General features: G+C 30.8%; 1 protein-coding gene across 11 annotated transcripts in view; it reads right to left on the minus strand.

Moving 5' to 3' along the window:
• The window catches only part of LOC134712787 (mitogen-activated protein kinase kinase kinase kinase 4-like), an 81396-nt gene that overhangs the window by 8520 nt on the left and 54819 nt on the right, over positions 1-18057 (minus strand). For 8 of the 11 annotated variants that reach the window (XM_063574649.1, XM_063574651.1, XM_063574653.1 and 5 more), the window contains 6 exons: positions 4048-4174; positions 3318-3457; positions 1893-2130; positions 1387-1452; positions 873-1018; positions 240-303 (listed from right to left, as the gene is read on the minus strand). In XM_063574649.1, the coding sequence (XP_063430719.1) occupies positions 240-303; positions 873-1018; positions 1387-1452; positions 1893-2130; positions 3318-3457; positions 4048-4174 (781 nt within the window). The remainder of the gene's footprint in view (positions 1-239; positions 304-872; positions 1019-1386; positions 1453-1892; positions 2131-3317; positions 3458-4047; positions 4175-18057) is intronic. The other 3 variants (XM_063574654.1, XM_063574657.1, XM_063574650.1) reach the window with 1 other exon arrangement.

Below are 18057 nucleotides of genomic sequence, written 5' to 3' on the forward strand. Positions count from 1 at the left end.
TTTGGTCCAGTTGTAAGAATTGCAGTATAAAGGGAACAGCCATACCTTTTCCTGATTAATTCTAAATTTATTTTGAAATGTTTTGTTTTGTATGTACTTGCTACAGCAACACAATGTTAGTATACTGTCATCTGACATTTATTCCATTCAATAACATAATCAATATTTTCAACAAAATTGTCTCCCCTTGTTTAAAATTATATTTCATGTGATATAAAAATCCTAATTGCACCACCTACCTATTTTAAAATGAACACATCCTTCTAACTCTCCAACATTGACCCATCCTGCTCTTTTCTCATTCTAAAGAAAGCAAAAACAACATATTTAAACACATTGTCTGAAATCCTTGATAAAAGAATTACGTTTTATGATTTGAAAGTGACTTTTAGACCCAATGCCGGGTCGGGTGTATTTTATTGTGTACATAATATATTTGTACTTTACTGAAACGTGATTACACATGTCACTATAACATTTACTTACTTACTTACAAAACATATTTCATACTACATGCATGAAAATAAATCTAATCATTATTTTTACAAAAGTATAATATCTAGAATTATTTTACCTCAGTATTTTTTTTATAATAAATGATGAAATATTTGTGCTATTCCATCCTTCTGACTGTTTCCCACTCAATAATGTCAACGTTATATTGCCAAGTCAAAGGTTTCAAAGAATATTACCCCAATAAATAATTTCAGACTATCACCTCAGCCAAAGCATTATAAGTATATTTCTCATACCTTTTCATTTGACAACAATAATGTCATTGACTACCTGTGTTGCAAATATTTTTGCTCATGGGAATGTCAAACTTCATGTAAAATAAATCTTGTAATAAGTCAGATAATTAATGAACTTACCACTTCTTTTTTAAATATCTTGTTATTTAACCACGAAAGATAAAACACTCGGATTTTGTTTTTCTTCCCGGAGATTGTGACTAGTATATTTTGACCTTCTAAAACCTCCATCTGCTGGAATCGTCTCCGTGAAATCAATGTGTACACTGAAAAAGATAGATTACTTTTAATTCTGATTCTGTATGTATCCAGTCATATATATTCTGTTACAAGATTAATACTTCTAAATTTTGAACTGGCCTGAAAGAAAGTACATTTGTTGAAAGTTTCTTTTGAATAATACAAAAATTGAAATAAAAATTAAAATAGGAGGCATTGTTTTTCCTGTTTCTTATATCAAAATTACTTGTTTTTGTACTGCCAAACTTTTGAGAACAAGGGCACTCTATGAAACTACACATTAGCATTTTTGAGAATGGTGGTTGTTTTAAGCAGCCATCAATCAATCAATAATGCACATCTGTTATAGTTATATCACAAGACAGGTGTACCTTAAAAAGTCTGACAATATTACCTTTTCCTTGACCACTTCTGTCCAGCAACATTAAACCAGCTTCTGTACCAATTAACAGGTTGACACCTACAACAAAATACAGACATTTATGTTAACTATCATACAGACATATATATCATAAGCTGCACTACCAGGAAATTTGGATGGTCAAGTGATTAAAGATAAATAACTGAAAGTTTTATTATACAGTAAATAGTTTAAAACTTAAAGCACTCCAAAATGGAGTAATCATAGTAATGGGGATGCTAAGCATATACCATACTTGTAAAAAGCTAATGAAGTTATAGTGAGGTATAACACAGTCTAATCCATATCTTGGTGTTTTTTTTGTTTTTGTTTTGTTTTTTATATTTGTTGCTTTTAGGATGCTGTCTAAATAAATAATACAGAAAATTTCCTTTTCTGAACTACAGTTGACTAGCATAATGCTTCTTGAAATCTAAAAATGTATGATTTGTCGGACTTTTGAACATGTTTCTTAAAATAATACAGAATTTGAATTTTACCCCATAATGCAGCACACAGTATATCTGATGTAAACTTTTTCTTGTATTTCCTAATTTCTGGAGTATCACCAACAGTTTCTGTTGTTGTTTGTGTCGGTGTCACATTAACATTGATTTGTGATGAACCTCGTCGAGATGCTTGTGAACCAATTGTTGAACCGCCAGCGCCGAAACCGAAGGCTGAGAAAGATCTCTGGTGTCGTATTGATTGACTGGACAGACTGACAGCCTGTCGATACTGAAAAGAAACATAATTAAATAAAATGTCCATCTCAGAGCACTGGTCAATATCTAATCCACTTATATTACATATATATCAATAACTGTCAGGATTAATAGTGACACTTCTTTTTACAGATTTCATTAACTCACAAGATTTGTTTTATTCTTCATTGATTAAAAGAGATTTTATTGTTAGACTGTTTGTTGCAGTGTATGGCTCAAATAGTCTCAATCATGTCCTGGAAATGTGTCTTTTAGTAGTCATATTATATTTTTATGATAAATTCAACAATTTAAATATTTCAAGAAAAAGGGAAAGGGCGCATAATTCAAGCTCTTCCTAAATTGTGTGTAAAATTATAATCAAACTTTTCACAGAGTGATAACTATATGGATCCAAAAGTCAAATGGTACTTAACAAGGACACTTTTCATCATCATGATCATAGTCAGATTGAAGCTAAAGGGAGACAATACAATTCCTCTATGGCATATCATAAATAAACCCTTTATTTCTTTATCATATTATAAACAGTTACTATTATTTTGACACCTAATAATGCACATCCTGCCAAATTATACAGTTTTCAGCTATTTAATCATAATTTGCATCTTTTCTTTCACTAGAATGCCTCTACAAAGTAATCAGCCAAAACATCTGTCAGTAGGTCTCTAAGTACACCATAACTTAAAACAATACATCTATCAGCAATCTCCTCTCATAGAAAGAATAATTACCTAGACCTCTAGTTATAAAGTAACAGATAGTATTTAGAACAGGACCTTCTCATAGAAATAACCATTAATATTTAATAACCTTTAATTCAGTGATTGTGAATTGTTGCTGTATATCATATTTCTTATTCGTTCATTGTTTTGTACATTAATTAGACCATTAGTTTTCTTGTTTGAATTGTTTAACATTTATCATTTTGAGCCTTTGACAGCATACTATTCAGTATTGGTTTTGCTCATTGTTGAAAGCTGTACTGTGACCTATAGATGTTACTGTCTATGTCATTTGGTCTCGGTTGGAGAATCTTCTATTTTATACATCGGTCTCTAATTTATATATCAAATAACCGATACAATTTAGAAGAGGATTTCATCATTTTCTTCAAGGTTTGAACAATAAGGTTTAACTATATATGAGAAGATGTGGTATGAGTGCCATTGAGACTATGTTTCACCTTGTTTTTCTCACCTTAATGCTTACCTCATCAGAACTGGATTTGTCTTGTGGTCTCTGTGGTGTTGGTGGGGATCGTGACTGTGGGGGTGTGTGGGGTGGCAGTAAGTCTGGTAATGCTCCACTGCTAGCACTATGCCGTGGGGACTGGAAAGCTGAAATTATTCATTAAACATTAAAATATAATTGTAACATGCCAGCCTGTCAATTAGTTATTATACAAATATATCTGACATGCTTGTTTTTATTGTTGTTTTGCTTTTGTATATGTCACATGACTACAGCTCCTATTTATTTCTTTTGAAAATGAAATAGGATGAACAGAGGATGTTTTTTTACTTGTTCACTTAATGACTATAGGCCCTTGTTCCTTAATTTCAAGGAGTTGGTTCTTAATCACCTTTATTTGCATGCAACTATTATTCAACTGTCATAGCAGTATTTTTAACTATGAAAAAAATAGAAACCTCTGAAAATTACCGTACAAACTGATAATTTAATTGAACACTGTCATACTCTCACTTTATAATGCACAATCAAGTAAATCCCACATAGAAATATTAAGTGCACTGTCACAAATAATGAAAAGTCACATAGTTTGACTTGTTAAAATCAATATCCAATAATGAAAATACCTGGTAAGAACCTACTATTATTTGAATACGGATATCACTGGAAATGTGAAATGTGTCAAAGAGACAAAAAAAAAAACACCATAGAGCAGAACACATAACTTCATACATACCACTAATTGCACCGGGTGCAGAAGAATTGGATGATGTTTTGGCAAGTGGTGGCTTTGATCGCTGGACAGCTTCACTTTTTCTATTTCTTTCATGTTGCTGTTCTACAAAAGCTGTGTCAGACTTATTCTGAAATAAACAATAGGTACATGATAGTTAAATATAATAATGTATAAGCTAAATGGAGATTTCAACAACAGTGTAAAAACAACAAGGCTAAACATTAGTAAAAAGAGTATGAGAAGAAAATAAATGGAGATATGTGTCCACAATACAAAGATGATTCCCATGCTGCCATAACTCCAGAACAATAAAAGTTACTTCACCAAAATATCACTTGACCTATGTTTTGTGGTAATGAGCTTACAAGTTTCATAACATTAGGTTGAGGCAAACTTTAGTTAGAGAAAGAAAATGAGTTTTGGGATGTATGAACGGAGAGACAAGGTTACCTCTTCCAGTGATGGCAGGGGCATAAAAACAAAACTTAATTGTGATGCACATTGTTTAAAAACAAGAGTTTTTTTCAGCTATGACCCAATATTATTTCAATTACTGAAGTCAAAACCTTTTTTATGAACTGAAGATTCCTGTAGTTTTCCTCCATTTTGTCAGACAACTATAGCAAGACTGCTTGAGAATACATAAAACACCCATAGATAAACTATACAACATCATGTTAATAGGCAATTATTGATGAATCTTGTCATTAAGGTATCATTGAGAAATGTTTTATCCCTACCGACTTTACTTATATTTTATGCCTTTCTGTTTTGAGTGGTTTATTTTCAACCAGAGTAACCGACATCTCATACTTAAGAAGTGCTCTACATCAGAATCAATTTTATAGGGATAATTCAAGTTTGTCAGAAGGTATAATAATCTCAGGTACATGCTTTATTTTTACCAATTCAAAGCAATTTTATCTTTCAGTATTTTATTCACAGCACCACACAGAAATCTCCTGTCTGACTTCTACAAGAGAGACAAAAAAGCAACAAATCACTGAACCAATTACTGAAAAGTTTATCAAAGTTTGAATCTATTTAAATTTTCATTTGAAGAGTAACTGTCATTTTAAATTTGTGAAACCTAGAATATTTCTAAATATGGGTACATGTATCAATAATATTAAAATAAGAAGGATTTAGTAGTTTGACCAAACAAAAGATATTATATTGAGTGACAACATGCTACTATAAATAGAACACCCCTATGTCATCTATGCTTGATACTTTTGTCCATTAGGACACATACACATCAAGTATTTTTATCACACTTACGGTTTTTCCTGATGATAAACTCTAAGAACACATTTATATTTTACAAAATCAATACAAAATCTCTTAAAAATGTCTGTGGTATTTCAATTATTCATAGCACGATTTCTTTCAGCAAATCATTCTTAGTTGGACTAATTTAATTTCAAAAGATAAAAACATGAATTAGTCATTTTTATTTCAAAGATTTAATTATAAAAGCCTTATATAATTTTCTGACAATTCACAGAAAAGTGAACACAAGTAGAATTTACCCAAAACAGAGTAACTCCATAGGGAAATCTTTACTTCTATCCCTATGATTACAAAAACGTATAATCCAATTTTGTGGATAAAATTGGATCTGAGACATGAATGACCATGCCTAACGTGATGTGATATTAAATAATACTGGAAGAATCTTCAGGAGAATCAGAAACTCTTGTCAACTTGTAATGGATTCACATCTTTGATTAACAAACCTATCAATTGTATTACGCCAGAAATTTGTTGTAAGTGGCGGGGACGTGCCGATGTGACAAACATAGATTGTATCAATCTGAAGAACAAATCCTCCACTTTCCATTATTTCTCCAATTTCATTAGTACTCTTTACTGATCATATCAAAAAATGAGAATTCACTTTTTATAGAAAATAAACATTGTTTTTACTTAATAGGATTTTGTCTCTAAATTATCTGCATCATTATAACAACTAGTGCTTTCAGTAAAAAGACTAAATGAGTTTAAATATGACTAAACTTAAATAGTAAAATGGTCAACATTTTGTCCTTTCATGGCTGTATGTTACCTATCCAGAGTAAAATCTTCTATCAAGAGTTAAATGTTATAATCTATAATATAATCCCAATTATATACTTTGAATTGTGGAGAAATTACAAAAAAAATCAATTTCAGGGTCAATTTGGCCAAAATTCACAACTTATTTGCTATTTCAATGTTCTTCCATTTAATCTACTATTTTCAATGCACTGTCTCAATGACTATAGTATAGAAATTACAGATGCATGTAGGGAAATGTTAATCTAACTTTACAATTTCATTAATTTCTTTTCCACTTAACCCAGTGAAATATGACATAAACTGACTGTCTACCTCTTTAAAGTTAACATATGGTTTACAAACTTAAACACAAACTTTTTAAAATTTAATTTCAAAACTAGTTAGCAAGCTGACATTTTATAATTACACGCGACAGACACACGCTGCTCGTTTCATCATCAGAAATCTCAATAACCCGTCTGGAAAAAAACTTAAAAATAATTATATGATTTCATAACCATCAAAGTTTGTTCGTTAGATTGATAACCATAACAGTTGTATTTAATTAAAGTTTGAATCAATAGGGTTGGCTTCCGCATGCCAATGGAGGATCTCTGTTGGAGGGTAAAGAGCACTTGTCTGTAATTCCTTTCATCAACAGTTTACAGAGGGATGTATGAGTCAGATTCCCAAGTCATCAAGACTTTGACAAATCATTAGAGATAGCTGTCATTAAGAAAGAAAATCAAGATATTATCCTCTATTTTCTATTCTCTACAACTGCAATTTATCCAGCGTTATTCTGAAATGACCTTTCTGATGACTTTCTTCTTTAACTATTTCTGCTTTTTGATATGACTGCTGGGAAATATTTAATCAACTGTCAAACATTCAGTTACTACAGAAACCTAAATCAGCCTACCAACATATAAAACTCTAATCCATAAAAAAGATAGGGTTTTCCAAAGTTGGCTTTCCTTTTATTCTTAAAATAGGCCCTAGTTATATTTCAATAATAAAGATAATATCTTTCAATCTTTTCAATGTCTTTGTCAAGTCAAGCTACTTAGAAATTGTCATTAGGTAGCCAAGTTACAGCAGCGTTAAGAACATAGCCTGGTAAAACTTAATATTCATCTTATTTATTAGACTCAAAGTAAAGGTTCAAACAGCTTCATTACAACAAAACAGGCCATACTATTTATAAATATTGGACTTTTCATTACAATCCTGTAGATAGAAAAATGATTTAATTCACCATTTGTTAGTTTCCATTGCAAAAGTATTGTAATTTAGACTACCAATATCATTTATTTATCACTAGTTTTTAAAAGTGTCCATTGTCAAGAACAATGTAAAGAACGAGTCCAATTAAGTCACTCAGATAAATATATAGATCTAGGATTACAAAATAACATCTCTATCCTATATCTACTGCAAAAGGATGAAAAATTAGCCCTTTATGAAGTACAATCTCCCTCCCTAATAAAATCTCATCACAACCATGCCCTATAATTCAAAATCAAATGCAACCTTTCAAAGCTTAACAGACATCCAATTATTTTGAACATTCAATACTTGAAGAAGCAGCTGCTTCCAATGTCAGAAGTTAACACTTGCTTTTTGTAACTGACTTAATTCAATTATAGCAAACCAATTGATGATATTTTAGAGCAACCAAGAGCATCAATTTTCACCCAAGCTATAAAAGATCATCAAGTTCTACCATAGGACAATCCCTAAAGACTGAAAAGAACATCATTTTATAGAATAAAAGATCTGTCATTGCCACAAAATGACATTTGCAATTCCCTTCTAGAGTATTTCATATCTAGACATTACTCAGTATACATTCATCAATATTTGTAAAACTGGATTATTACATATTCCATTTTTCCATCTGCATGCCTTGTTAAAATCATTAAATAGTCTTTATAACCGATTTAAAAAAGTTATATAATAGCGGAGAAATTAGAATAATTCTTACACATGGATAGCTTGTCTAAGACCACTTTATGAATGTCATTGGTCAACTCCTAGAGTTATATATATAAATTTTCACATTGAGGTAGATTACAAACAACAAGAATGTGTCCATAGTACACAGATGCCCCAATCACACTGTATTTTGCCATGTTCAATGGACCCTGAAATTGGGATCAAAACTCTAATTTGACATTTAAATTTGAGGAAGGATCATATCATAGGGAACATGAGTACTAAGTTTCAAGTTGATTGGACTTCAACTTCATCAAAAACTACCTTGACCAAAATCTTTAACCTGAAGCAGGACAGATGAACGGCATACAGACCAGAAAACATAATACCCATAAATGGAACATAATATGAACAATCTTTTACTTTTTGTCAAAACTTCATAACCAATGACCTTTTACTGTAAGATAGCTACTTATACATTTACTTATATTCATATAAAATATCAAGATCTGTTTTCTTGTGGGAAAATACATATCACACTTAAAACAGAAATATTCTGTAGGAAGTTAATCATTGATGGTCAAAAGGGTCAAGATTCAAGAAATATAATCTCATGAGGTCAAGTTTCAGGAAAAATCATCTCACAAGGTCAAGATTCAGGAAATATCATCTCCTTTAGTCCAACATTAAGGGATCAGATTATTTTTTTACATGTCTGAGTGGTTCCAAAAGCTTAGAGAGAAATAAATGACCTGTAGTTGTTAATTTCTGTCATTTGGTCTCTTGTGGAGAGTTATCTCATTTGCACCACATCTTCTTATTTTTATATTTGGTCCTATAAACCATTCTGGACCAGACTCTACAGTACTGTACCTTTGAGTACATTGGCACTCACACCACATCTTCCTATATCTATTGTTCAGTTTTAATAGAACTGTTCTTGATAATAATAACTTCCGGCCTTGAAGGCATGAAACTTTGCTCATTACTCTGAGAACAAAAATCATTCTCGACACATGAATTCCAGCAATTTGATTGGTTGATATTTGAGTCTGAGTACAAAAATCATGCTCAAAAGTTTTACGACCGTGACGCATGGACTAAGCAAACTTTTCATATAAGATAATGATCACTTAAACTCTCAGTAATTTATGTGAACTTTCACTGCAGGTTGTTTTTACAGTGGTCAATCAGCCAAAATGACCACTGACAGCTGACCACTTCAAAACTTGATCTTTACACATATTTACCATACCTCATAAAGATCAGTTTGCTATTTCATGTGGAAAAATATTTGGCAAAATGCAATTCTGCATGGGAACTCATTTATTTTCTTAAGTAGAAGAAAAACAAACTGTAATTTTATAGCTGGATGTGGTATCAACCAGATCTTAAGCTTCATTAGTTTTCTTTATAAATAAGTCGGTATGATAAATAGCTATGATTTTCATAATCCAAACAAACATTTCAGTTTGACAAATCTGCTACAGGCATGAAAATAATTACCACAATTGTGTTGATCTAACTGAAAATCACATCTTAAAAAATAACTGAAAATCACATCTTAAAAGATAACTGAAAATCACATCTCAAACTATACAAAAAGAAATAGGAATATCTGCTTCTAACCACCACATAATTTATAGTCAAACATCAACAGAGTTATAATTTCTATCATAATTAAACCATAAATAATTGTTAAGATTTAATAAATCAACGTAGTAAATCTTACAGTTAAGATCCTATACATCTACACATCCAATCCATAGCCAATATATTATATAGTACTCTTTTAAGAGTACAGCCAATATATTATATAGTACTATTTTAAGAGTACAGCCAATATATTTTCTGACCACCTGACATAGAACAAATCATAAAATCACTATAACTGTTACAATCAACTAAATCATTGAACTTTTATGTAAACTTTTCCTGACCCCTTGGTAAATACCTACTAATTTCCCTGAGGGTTTTTCATGACTTTTGTCTTTATTTTTTGCATATGTATCTACATAAAGTGAATTTGAAAATCATGAAGTTAAATTGCTACAAAGTGGTCTAGGAAGGACTAAGAGCAAAAACAAATTGTTTTTTGGAAATACTAGGGAAATAATGCTCAACTTATGTCCTTCATTTGAAATACTTGTTTTATTGTGTGTGTTTTTTAAGGATTAAAAAAGTTGTTTGGTGACAATTACATATTTTTATTCATATTTGAATCTAATTAATTCAATCATATATAAATCTCTTCTTTTGTAGAGTAACTCCTGCCATGAACCATGATATATAGAATAATCATGTTATCAAGTTAGCTCATATAGAAAGATCATGTTATCAAGTTAGCTCCTATAGAAAGATCATGTTATCAAGTTAGCTCCTGTAGTTATTATCTACCCTCTATCATCACTCTAGATTACCATATCTACCTCCTACTGCTGCCTCAGATACATACCAAATAAATGTTATCACATAACACTTAGATTATCTCATATCAACTCACTTTTTAGAGGAGGAAAATGTTGGCTATCAGGATTTTGTTAACAGTAACTAATTTTCAAGTTCTCAAATAATGACCTCCTTCCCTAAACATGCTTTTGGTTGAATCTAACAGCACATTTCAATTGTTTGATACAATCCATATAGATGTAAATAGACAGATTAACCATCTGAATCTTCCTACGGGAGAGAGGTGTTCCTAATCTCACCGTGTCTCACCTGTTCTGACACCTGAGGAGAAGGTGTGTTATCTGTTTCCAGTAATATGTTAACCATTCTGACAAGTTTTAGAGCTTGACTGTAGATATTAGAGAAAGTGGTACTATATACTCAATGTTTAAGTGTGATCAGGTTTCATTGAAAGTGATCCCCAGTAATATATCATGATAGGATATCACAATGTTATAATTATCTCACAAGAAATAAAGGAATAAAAAGACAGTGAAAAACTACATCATTCTAACAGCTGAGTGTCATCTGACACGTCTTACAAAGACTCAATTCATACTGGTTGTTATAATAATGATTGAAGAACTCACAAGTCAAAAATTATATTGTAAGAACGGTACTGAAGACCTCACACAAGTCAAATTATTCATCATTATATCTTTACAGTTAGATATTGAAATAGATAGACAACGTTGTCCATGCATGTAATTTTTCTCCCTATGCTTCAATCTCATCTAAAGCCAAATACAGGACTTCCATCACTTTTCCAATAAAATTGATAAATACATAAATCTGCATTTATTTCCAACTGGGAAACCGTTAAATACAGAAGAGAAATGCTAATTTGTTCTCAAATTATAGATTTAAAACTCATATTTCTTAGAAAACATCAAAATTTCAAACTTTCCCAAGCAGAAACCAATACGCAGATAATATAAATCTATATCCTTTTAATCAGGATAAAAAGCTAGATTTGTTAATGTTTAACTACAACATTTGTAATTAACTTGATCAATAAACTAACGATAATTATCAGATTGTTGCCCACAGATTGGTATTTCCTACCCAATAATCAATTCTCATATTATTCACTATTAAGGCAGTATTTATCTCTGATCATACAGGGAATCTTGTAAATTTAGTAAACTTAATGTAAACAAATATCCTTGTGCTACATATCAAGTGAAATTCAATTAAAAAGATTTCGATACTAAAACTAGAAAGAAAAGAAAATTGTCTGATGAGATATGATCTATCAAGAATTATACGTTATACAACAATACAAATTCTACATGTAGATGTTACGATACGACCGTCAATACAGCCATGTAAAAGTATACAAGTCTATAGGTTATCTACTATAAACATCTCAAACTATTTTATAACTGTTCAAATTGTATCTAAACGGTGAATGAAAGAAACTATCCATTCATTTTATTACAGTACAAAGACATCAACAATAAGTAGAAGGATCACAGCCATACAGACACAAAAGTATTTAGGATTATACTTGTCAATGACATTAACACAGGACAAGTTTGTCTCGTTCAGACCATGGAAGCTTTAGATTGACAATATAATACTACCATGATCAGACTAACCTGATGAATACAAAGTTAATCTCATAAAAACCATGTCACACTCAGCAATGGGTTCATAGATACAATAAATGATCATGTAAATATATGTAGCATATGGTCGACAGACTTGGAATATCATAAAATCTCTTATTAATCTTACTGTTAAATTACTTTTTCACTAGGTAATAAAAAATTGATTACAGCAAAATAAGGCCAAATAACAGAATATGTGGTTCTGTCAAATTGAAAGAAAAATCAGAACATCCAATTTACACTATGTGTAAAGTCCAAATAATGGTCAAAAGTCCAAATAATGGTCAATTGTTGAAAATGGCATTACAATTACAATTCTTTATTTACCAGAGAAACAAGGGTTTAAGTTAACTTAGCCTTAACAAGATCAAGAAATCATAGTCTACTTCAGGAACCATTTGTTTTTCCATCTGAAATCTCAGACATTGATTTATAAAGCTTCAATGTCCAGAGAAACCCCTACCTGATCTATATCTAATATGTACACAATTAATGGCAATGACTATGTCAATATTAACCTCTCTTTGGGAGGAAAACAATCTATAGGATTCTAAAAGAAGAAATCATTACAGTTATACAAGGAAATAAAACTTTACAGCAAACTGGTCATTTTTAATATTTGTAACCTTTATCCAAATTTCTACACTAGAACTTTTAGTAGAAATAATGAGAAAATTATACAATTCCAGGTCTGATGATGACCATAATTTCTGTATAATCTGGTCACAATGACATTAGATTACAATCTAATCATTTCAGGGACAATGAGAATCATAACATTTTACACCATAGAACTGTATCCATTTAGGAAGTATTGTATTGTATTATTCTAATATGAACAAATAAGATTCCAAATCAGCCAATGGTTTAAGTACAATTTAAGGCTGAATACACTGAATAATCTGATGGTATTACATGTACAAAAGTATTGCTACCAATACCATACTACCGTACCAGGTTTTATGATTGCTAGCTTCAAATATTTTATACTTAATTGCTGTTGTAAAAGAATCATCCATTAAATTTCCCTAAAAGTAATTATATGAAAATCTCGGCAGACTGACAGATTCATTCCCTAAACCAAATAAACATTACGGTTATCTTAATCTTCATCAATTCTATGTTTTTTTGAGAAATGACTTCCGTCTGATTGGGTTATAGAACTTTGTGATTGGTTCATTTCCTATTTCACAACCCAATCAAATAATGACATCAATCTTTCAATGCATCATTCATTGAAAAAAATGTCAAATTTATTTTTAAAATAAATTACTTTTTTATCTTTTGACCAATAACTTTTACAAGAAACAGCATAGAAACTGACAGACAAAACCATAATTAGAAATGGATGGCTAGATATTACAAGGACAATACAGAAATTGACGATCTCAAAACTGGTACCAGTATTTATATTTGAGTGTTCCAACATTACAAGAAACTAATTTCTACAAGTAACATATTCTAATTATTCTGACCCAAACAATGTACCCTTATTTTTACTTCCTCAACCTCACAAAACTTCCATTAAGTGTCAACATACAATGAAGTATCAAATTCTCCTCCTCAATTAACTAAACTTTACAATCCCGTAAATGTGGGGGAGAGAGCCCATGATTTTGACATGTAATTACCGTTTTATTACAAGTAATTAACAATAAAAAAAATATTCTTTCATCTCAGGTTATCAATAGAAAATAATTTGCATTAAAATGTTAATGAATGCATTTTATGCACTCCTACAAATAAAATAGTATAATTTTCAAAAAGCCACCCACAAAATCAAATGTCAAATTCTGGTGATCTTATATAATACTGTGTTTTTATTTGAACTTTCTGTCCTGAGTTCATGAGACGATATTACAGAAACTATTCAACTGTCAGTTATTTTAAACTGACATAAGCGATTGAGTAATAAGAAAAGAAAACTTTTAAATGAATGGAGAATGTGTCCATGGGACACAGGTGATGCCCTTACTTGCATATAATGTTATAAAGGGACATAACTATAGAATTATAAAAGTGACTCCACCTAAAATCAAACTTAATCAGAGTTTTTTAATAATAAGCATTGGGTATAAATCATAATTCCTTTCGGGAAATACATACGATTGAAAAGCATAAAACTTAAATGCCATATTAAAATCATGAACTTATAAGTTCCATAACTCAAAAGTAACAATTCATACAACAATCAATATATTAAAGTCCTGTAACTCTGAACATTATGATCAATGTGTTGAAATTCAAAAAACAAATTAAAACTCTATTTGACAAAGCTAATCTTAACAAGTTAACATTCTAATATAATCTCCCTGTCTTGGTACTTCGACAATGGCTTGAATTGTATTTTATACCCTCTGCAGTGACCACCTGTTAAAACTGATACCTTTGTTGGTCAACTGTGAGGAGATGACAATTAAGATGCAGGGAAGACCTAGGCAGTGACCACCTGTTGAAACTGATACCTGTGTTGACCCCCTGTGACAAGATGACAATTAAGATGGAGGGAGGGAACAAACTTGGACAAAAGAGAAATTTTAATTTTCACAATTAAATAATACTTTTGCCCTACAATAAGACACCAGAAAGAACACATAATAAGAAAGTCATTCCATTTGTTATATTGATCAAAGTTTAAATTCCTTCAATAGAATCATTTGACAAAAATCTCAATTATCTGTTAAATTCCCTGTCTTCAAGGTGCTTTGGCTTTCTTACATTCCTTCCCTGACTGTGCAATCATTAGATACCTAATTATATCTAACCACCTGACTAACTGAATTAATTACAACTTGTCTCATGTGACCATTAAATATTGGACTTCAAAGAGCCATAACTTAATCAATAATGCCTGGACACTGGTCAATAAAGTTGACCACTGTGGACAAATTGGTTCTTATTAGTGGTTTTTGATCTGTACAAATTTTGTTTATTTAATCAATGTCCATTGATACTGAAGCTGGTCAGTTTTGTTTACTTTCGGTGAAATGAGTAGCCTTGTGAGATTTGTTATCAGAACTGTGTTGATATTTACAAATGTTGAAATCATATGCCATATGCTCAAAGATATAAACAAAATTTAAATATCAATACTAGAAATATGGTTGTATTAACAATGCAATGTCCTCTTTAAATCCTTTATCTAAATATCTCAATAATATGTACAGAAGATTTACTTCAAATTTGATATTGAAGAATTAAAGGACCATCTATAGATAACAGACTTCTATCATTCAGAGACTTACTAGTATAAAAGTAAACCTGAAGTCAGAAGTCTAATTTTTCTAACATACAGAAAGTACAATAGTCTAATGACTTTATGAAGACCCTCATCATAATTCTTTCCAATGTTCAGACACCCCCACCTCTCCCCTTTTCCAATTACAAACACGAAATTAAGACAAAAGAACAAATGAATAGAAGAACGTGAACAGAACTGTCCAAAAAGTTTTCAAAAGACTTGATGTACAGTTATCTTTAAAAAGAACTTTAAGAAAGGGAGACCCCAAACCACAACACATAATTCCACTTTGTCCAACCACACTCTAAGTTATACAATTTATTTTATGTATGCTGAACATGCCAATGTTTATAAATTCACCAGATATTTTACATAACTTAACATTTATTTTATACCATGCATCTCACACACATGCTGGTAAAATTAAATATATATCATAGATAAAGGTAAACACTTTTTGCTTCTACTTAATTAAATTCTGAAGGAGCATGAAGAAAACAGCATCTGAATTGTGCCACTTAATTACCATGTTAGTAACATATTAAATTTCTGACAAAATAAATTAATTTTGCTTTTAAAACTTAGAAATGAATGGACCACTAGTGGGTAAAAGAATATGCTACATGAAAAAAACTTTCAATAAGTGTTCAGAACTGATTTGCTAGTATTTTAAAAGCATTCAGTTCTAAAGTATTTTTAAACCTATATCAAAACACATAGGAACTTTGAACATGTTGAATAAAAAAGATGCTGGGTTCTATAAATAGCCTAAAAATTGGTATAGGTACCAAAAATAGTGTTAAAATAAGTATAGCTACAATTACTGTGTTGAAATAGGTAAATATACAAGTTCCTATTTATTCCTAGCCTTGAGTTTCAGTGAATCCTCTACAAAATCAAAATGTACTAAATTACACGGGTGGTTAATTGTGAATTATTAGTACGTACCTCTACAAGAATATAGTAATAATTGTCCACTATTTTATAGAATTTAAAAGAATCATCTATAATTCCTTCCTCTAGTACCATTTTGATTGATTACACTACTAAATTACGGAGAAATCAAACAAATTCACATCCTCAGTGTTCTTTTCCTGTCAATATTATTCTTCTTCTTTTTTTCTTCTAATTGGTTGTTGCTTTTTAAACTTAACACATTCTTCCGTTTGTGACACAAATAAATCTTCACTTCCTTGCAATCAGACAACTTTATAATTTTTCAGAAATCACTTTTTCCTTCTTTAATAAAATAATTCTTTACTAATAAATAAAACACTTTTACATATTTTTTTCATCAGAGAGGATATATCATATGTCAATAATTCACGATAATAAAAAAATTCTACTGATGGAACAAGTTGATAAAATATCAGTAATCTAGATTTAACACTAAAACAGCCACCTTAGGCAGCAGGTTATAATCTGTCTTATTACCACAAACTAAAGTTCTATTGGATGACAACAAAGTTCCTAAAATACTGGTGATAGTTATACCCTAACTCTAATGAGAGATGTTTTTCTGTGTATAATCCAATGCTCCTGGATCAATACTGTAATGTTATCACTGTATAACCAATACCCTACTCTCTGTATCACTTGTTTGAAGAGTTTAAATAACTAAACCTTCCAATCAGGTTCTAGGTATTGATGTTTCTGAAGGCTAACCATGTTAATTATTAAACTAATCAACTGTAACACAACACTTATTCGATTATAGTCATGTATACAATCCTCTATATTTATCAATTATTTATTCTGAAAATTTTTGTTTTTAAAATAATGCAAAACAATCCTTTATTTAGTTGACATAATTTTTTAAAGGCTGATTCATCTAAACTGCTGTGACAAATTACATATGTACTGCACATCTGCACCAATTGCACAAAAAAATCCCAGACTAAATGAAGGTTAATCTTTTAATTCTCCTTTTGGGAAAAACTTCATCTTTTCTACCTAAATCGGTCACATTAATGTCTCTGTTATCTATTTAAATATTCATAAGCAATATTTAACACTGGACACCTGAAGATGGTCAGTTTCTCACTGGCATCTGGTAGGCTATTAACTGGACAAAGGGTATAATTAACACAAAATCAACACCATGTTCTGGAATAAATTGTCCATTGGTCCCACTGGCCACTGACCAATCAGAACTGTCAATGTCCACTAGTCTTCAGTATGGTATTTATGATAAATGTTAATGAAGTATTTATAATTCCTTGATTTTATCTGTATAATCAGACTATTGACCCTGCGACTTCAAAGAAAGGACACACTTGATACACTCCCTTGGATATTTTTATTTCTATAAGGACTTTTGACACTATGACTCCCAAAGCAGGATACAATGTATTTTCTTGATATTTTGTTAAAGATTTTTTATTGCAAGAGCTTGGATATCAAAGAAACGGACACACATTTTCACAATAATGAGTCACTATAAACGGGTCAACTTAAAAGTCCACTTGAAGACAGCTTCCTTTCTTTCCAATAATTACACCAACTTACTAATCAATGTTCAGCAATGTTAAATGAAATAAAATGAAATATGGTTTATGAGTTAAAAAGCATACACCAGCTACCACTGACATGTGCCTGTGTTTACATCAGTAGATTTACCTGTGGGTTGAAATCTACCTGTTAAGTTATAAATACAGCCACATGGAACACTAAAATAGATCATCTGTTCAGGGGATCACCTAGTACTGACCAATAGAACAATTCTCTTTT

Source organism: Mytilus trossulus, chromosome 3, assembly GCF_036588685.1.
Source record: "Mytilus trossulus isolate FHL-02 chromosome 3, PNRI_Mtr1.1.1.hap1, whole genome shotgun sequence".
Lineage (NCBI taxonomy): Eukaryota > Metazoa > Mollusca > Bivalvia > Mytilida > Mytilidae > Mytilus > Mytilus trossulus.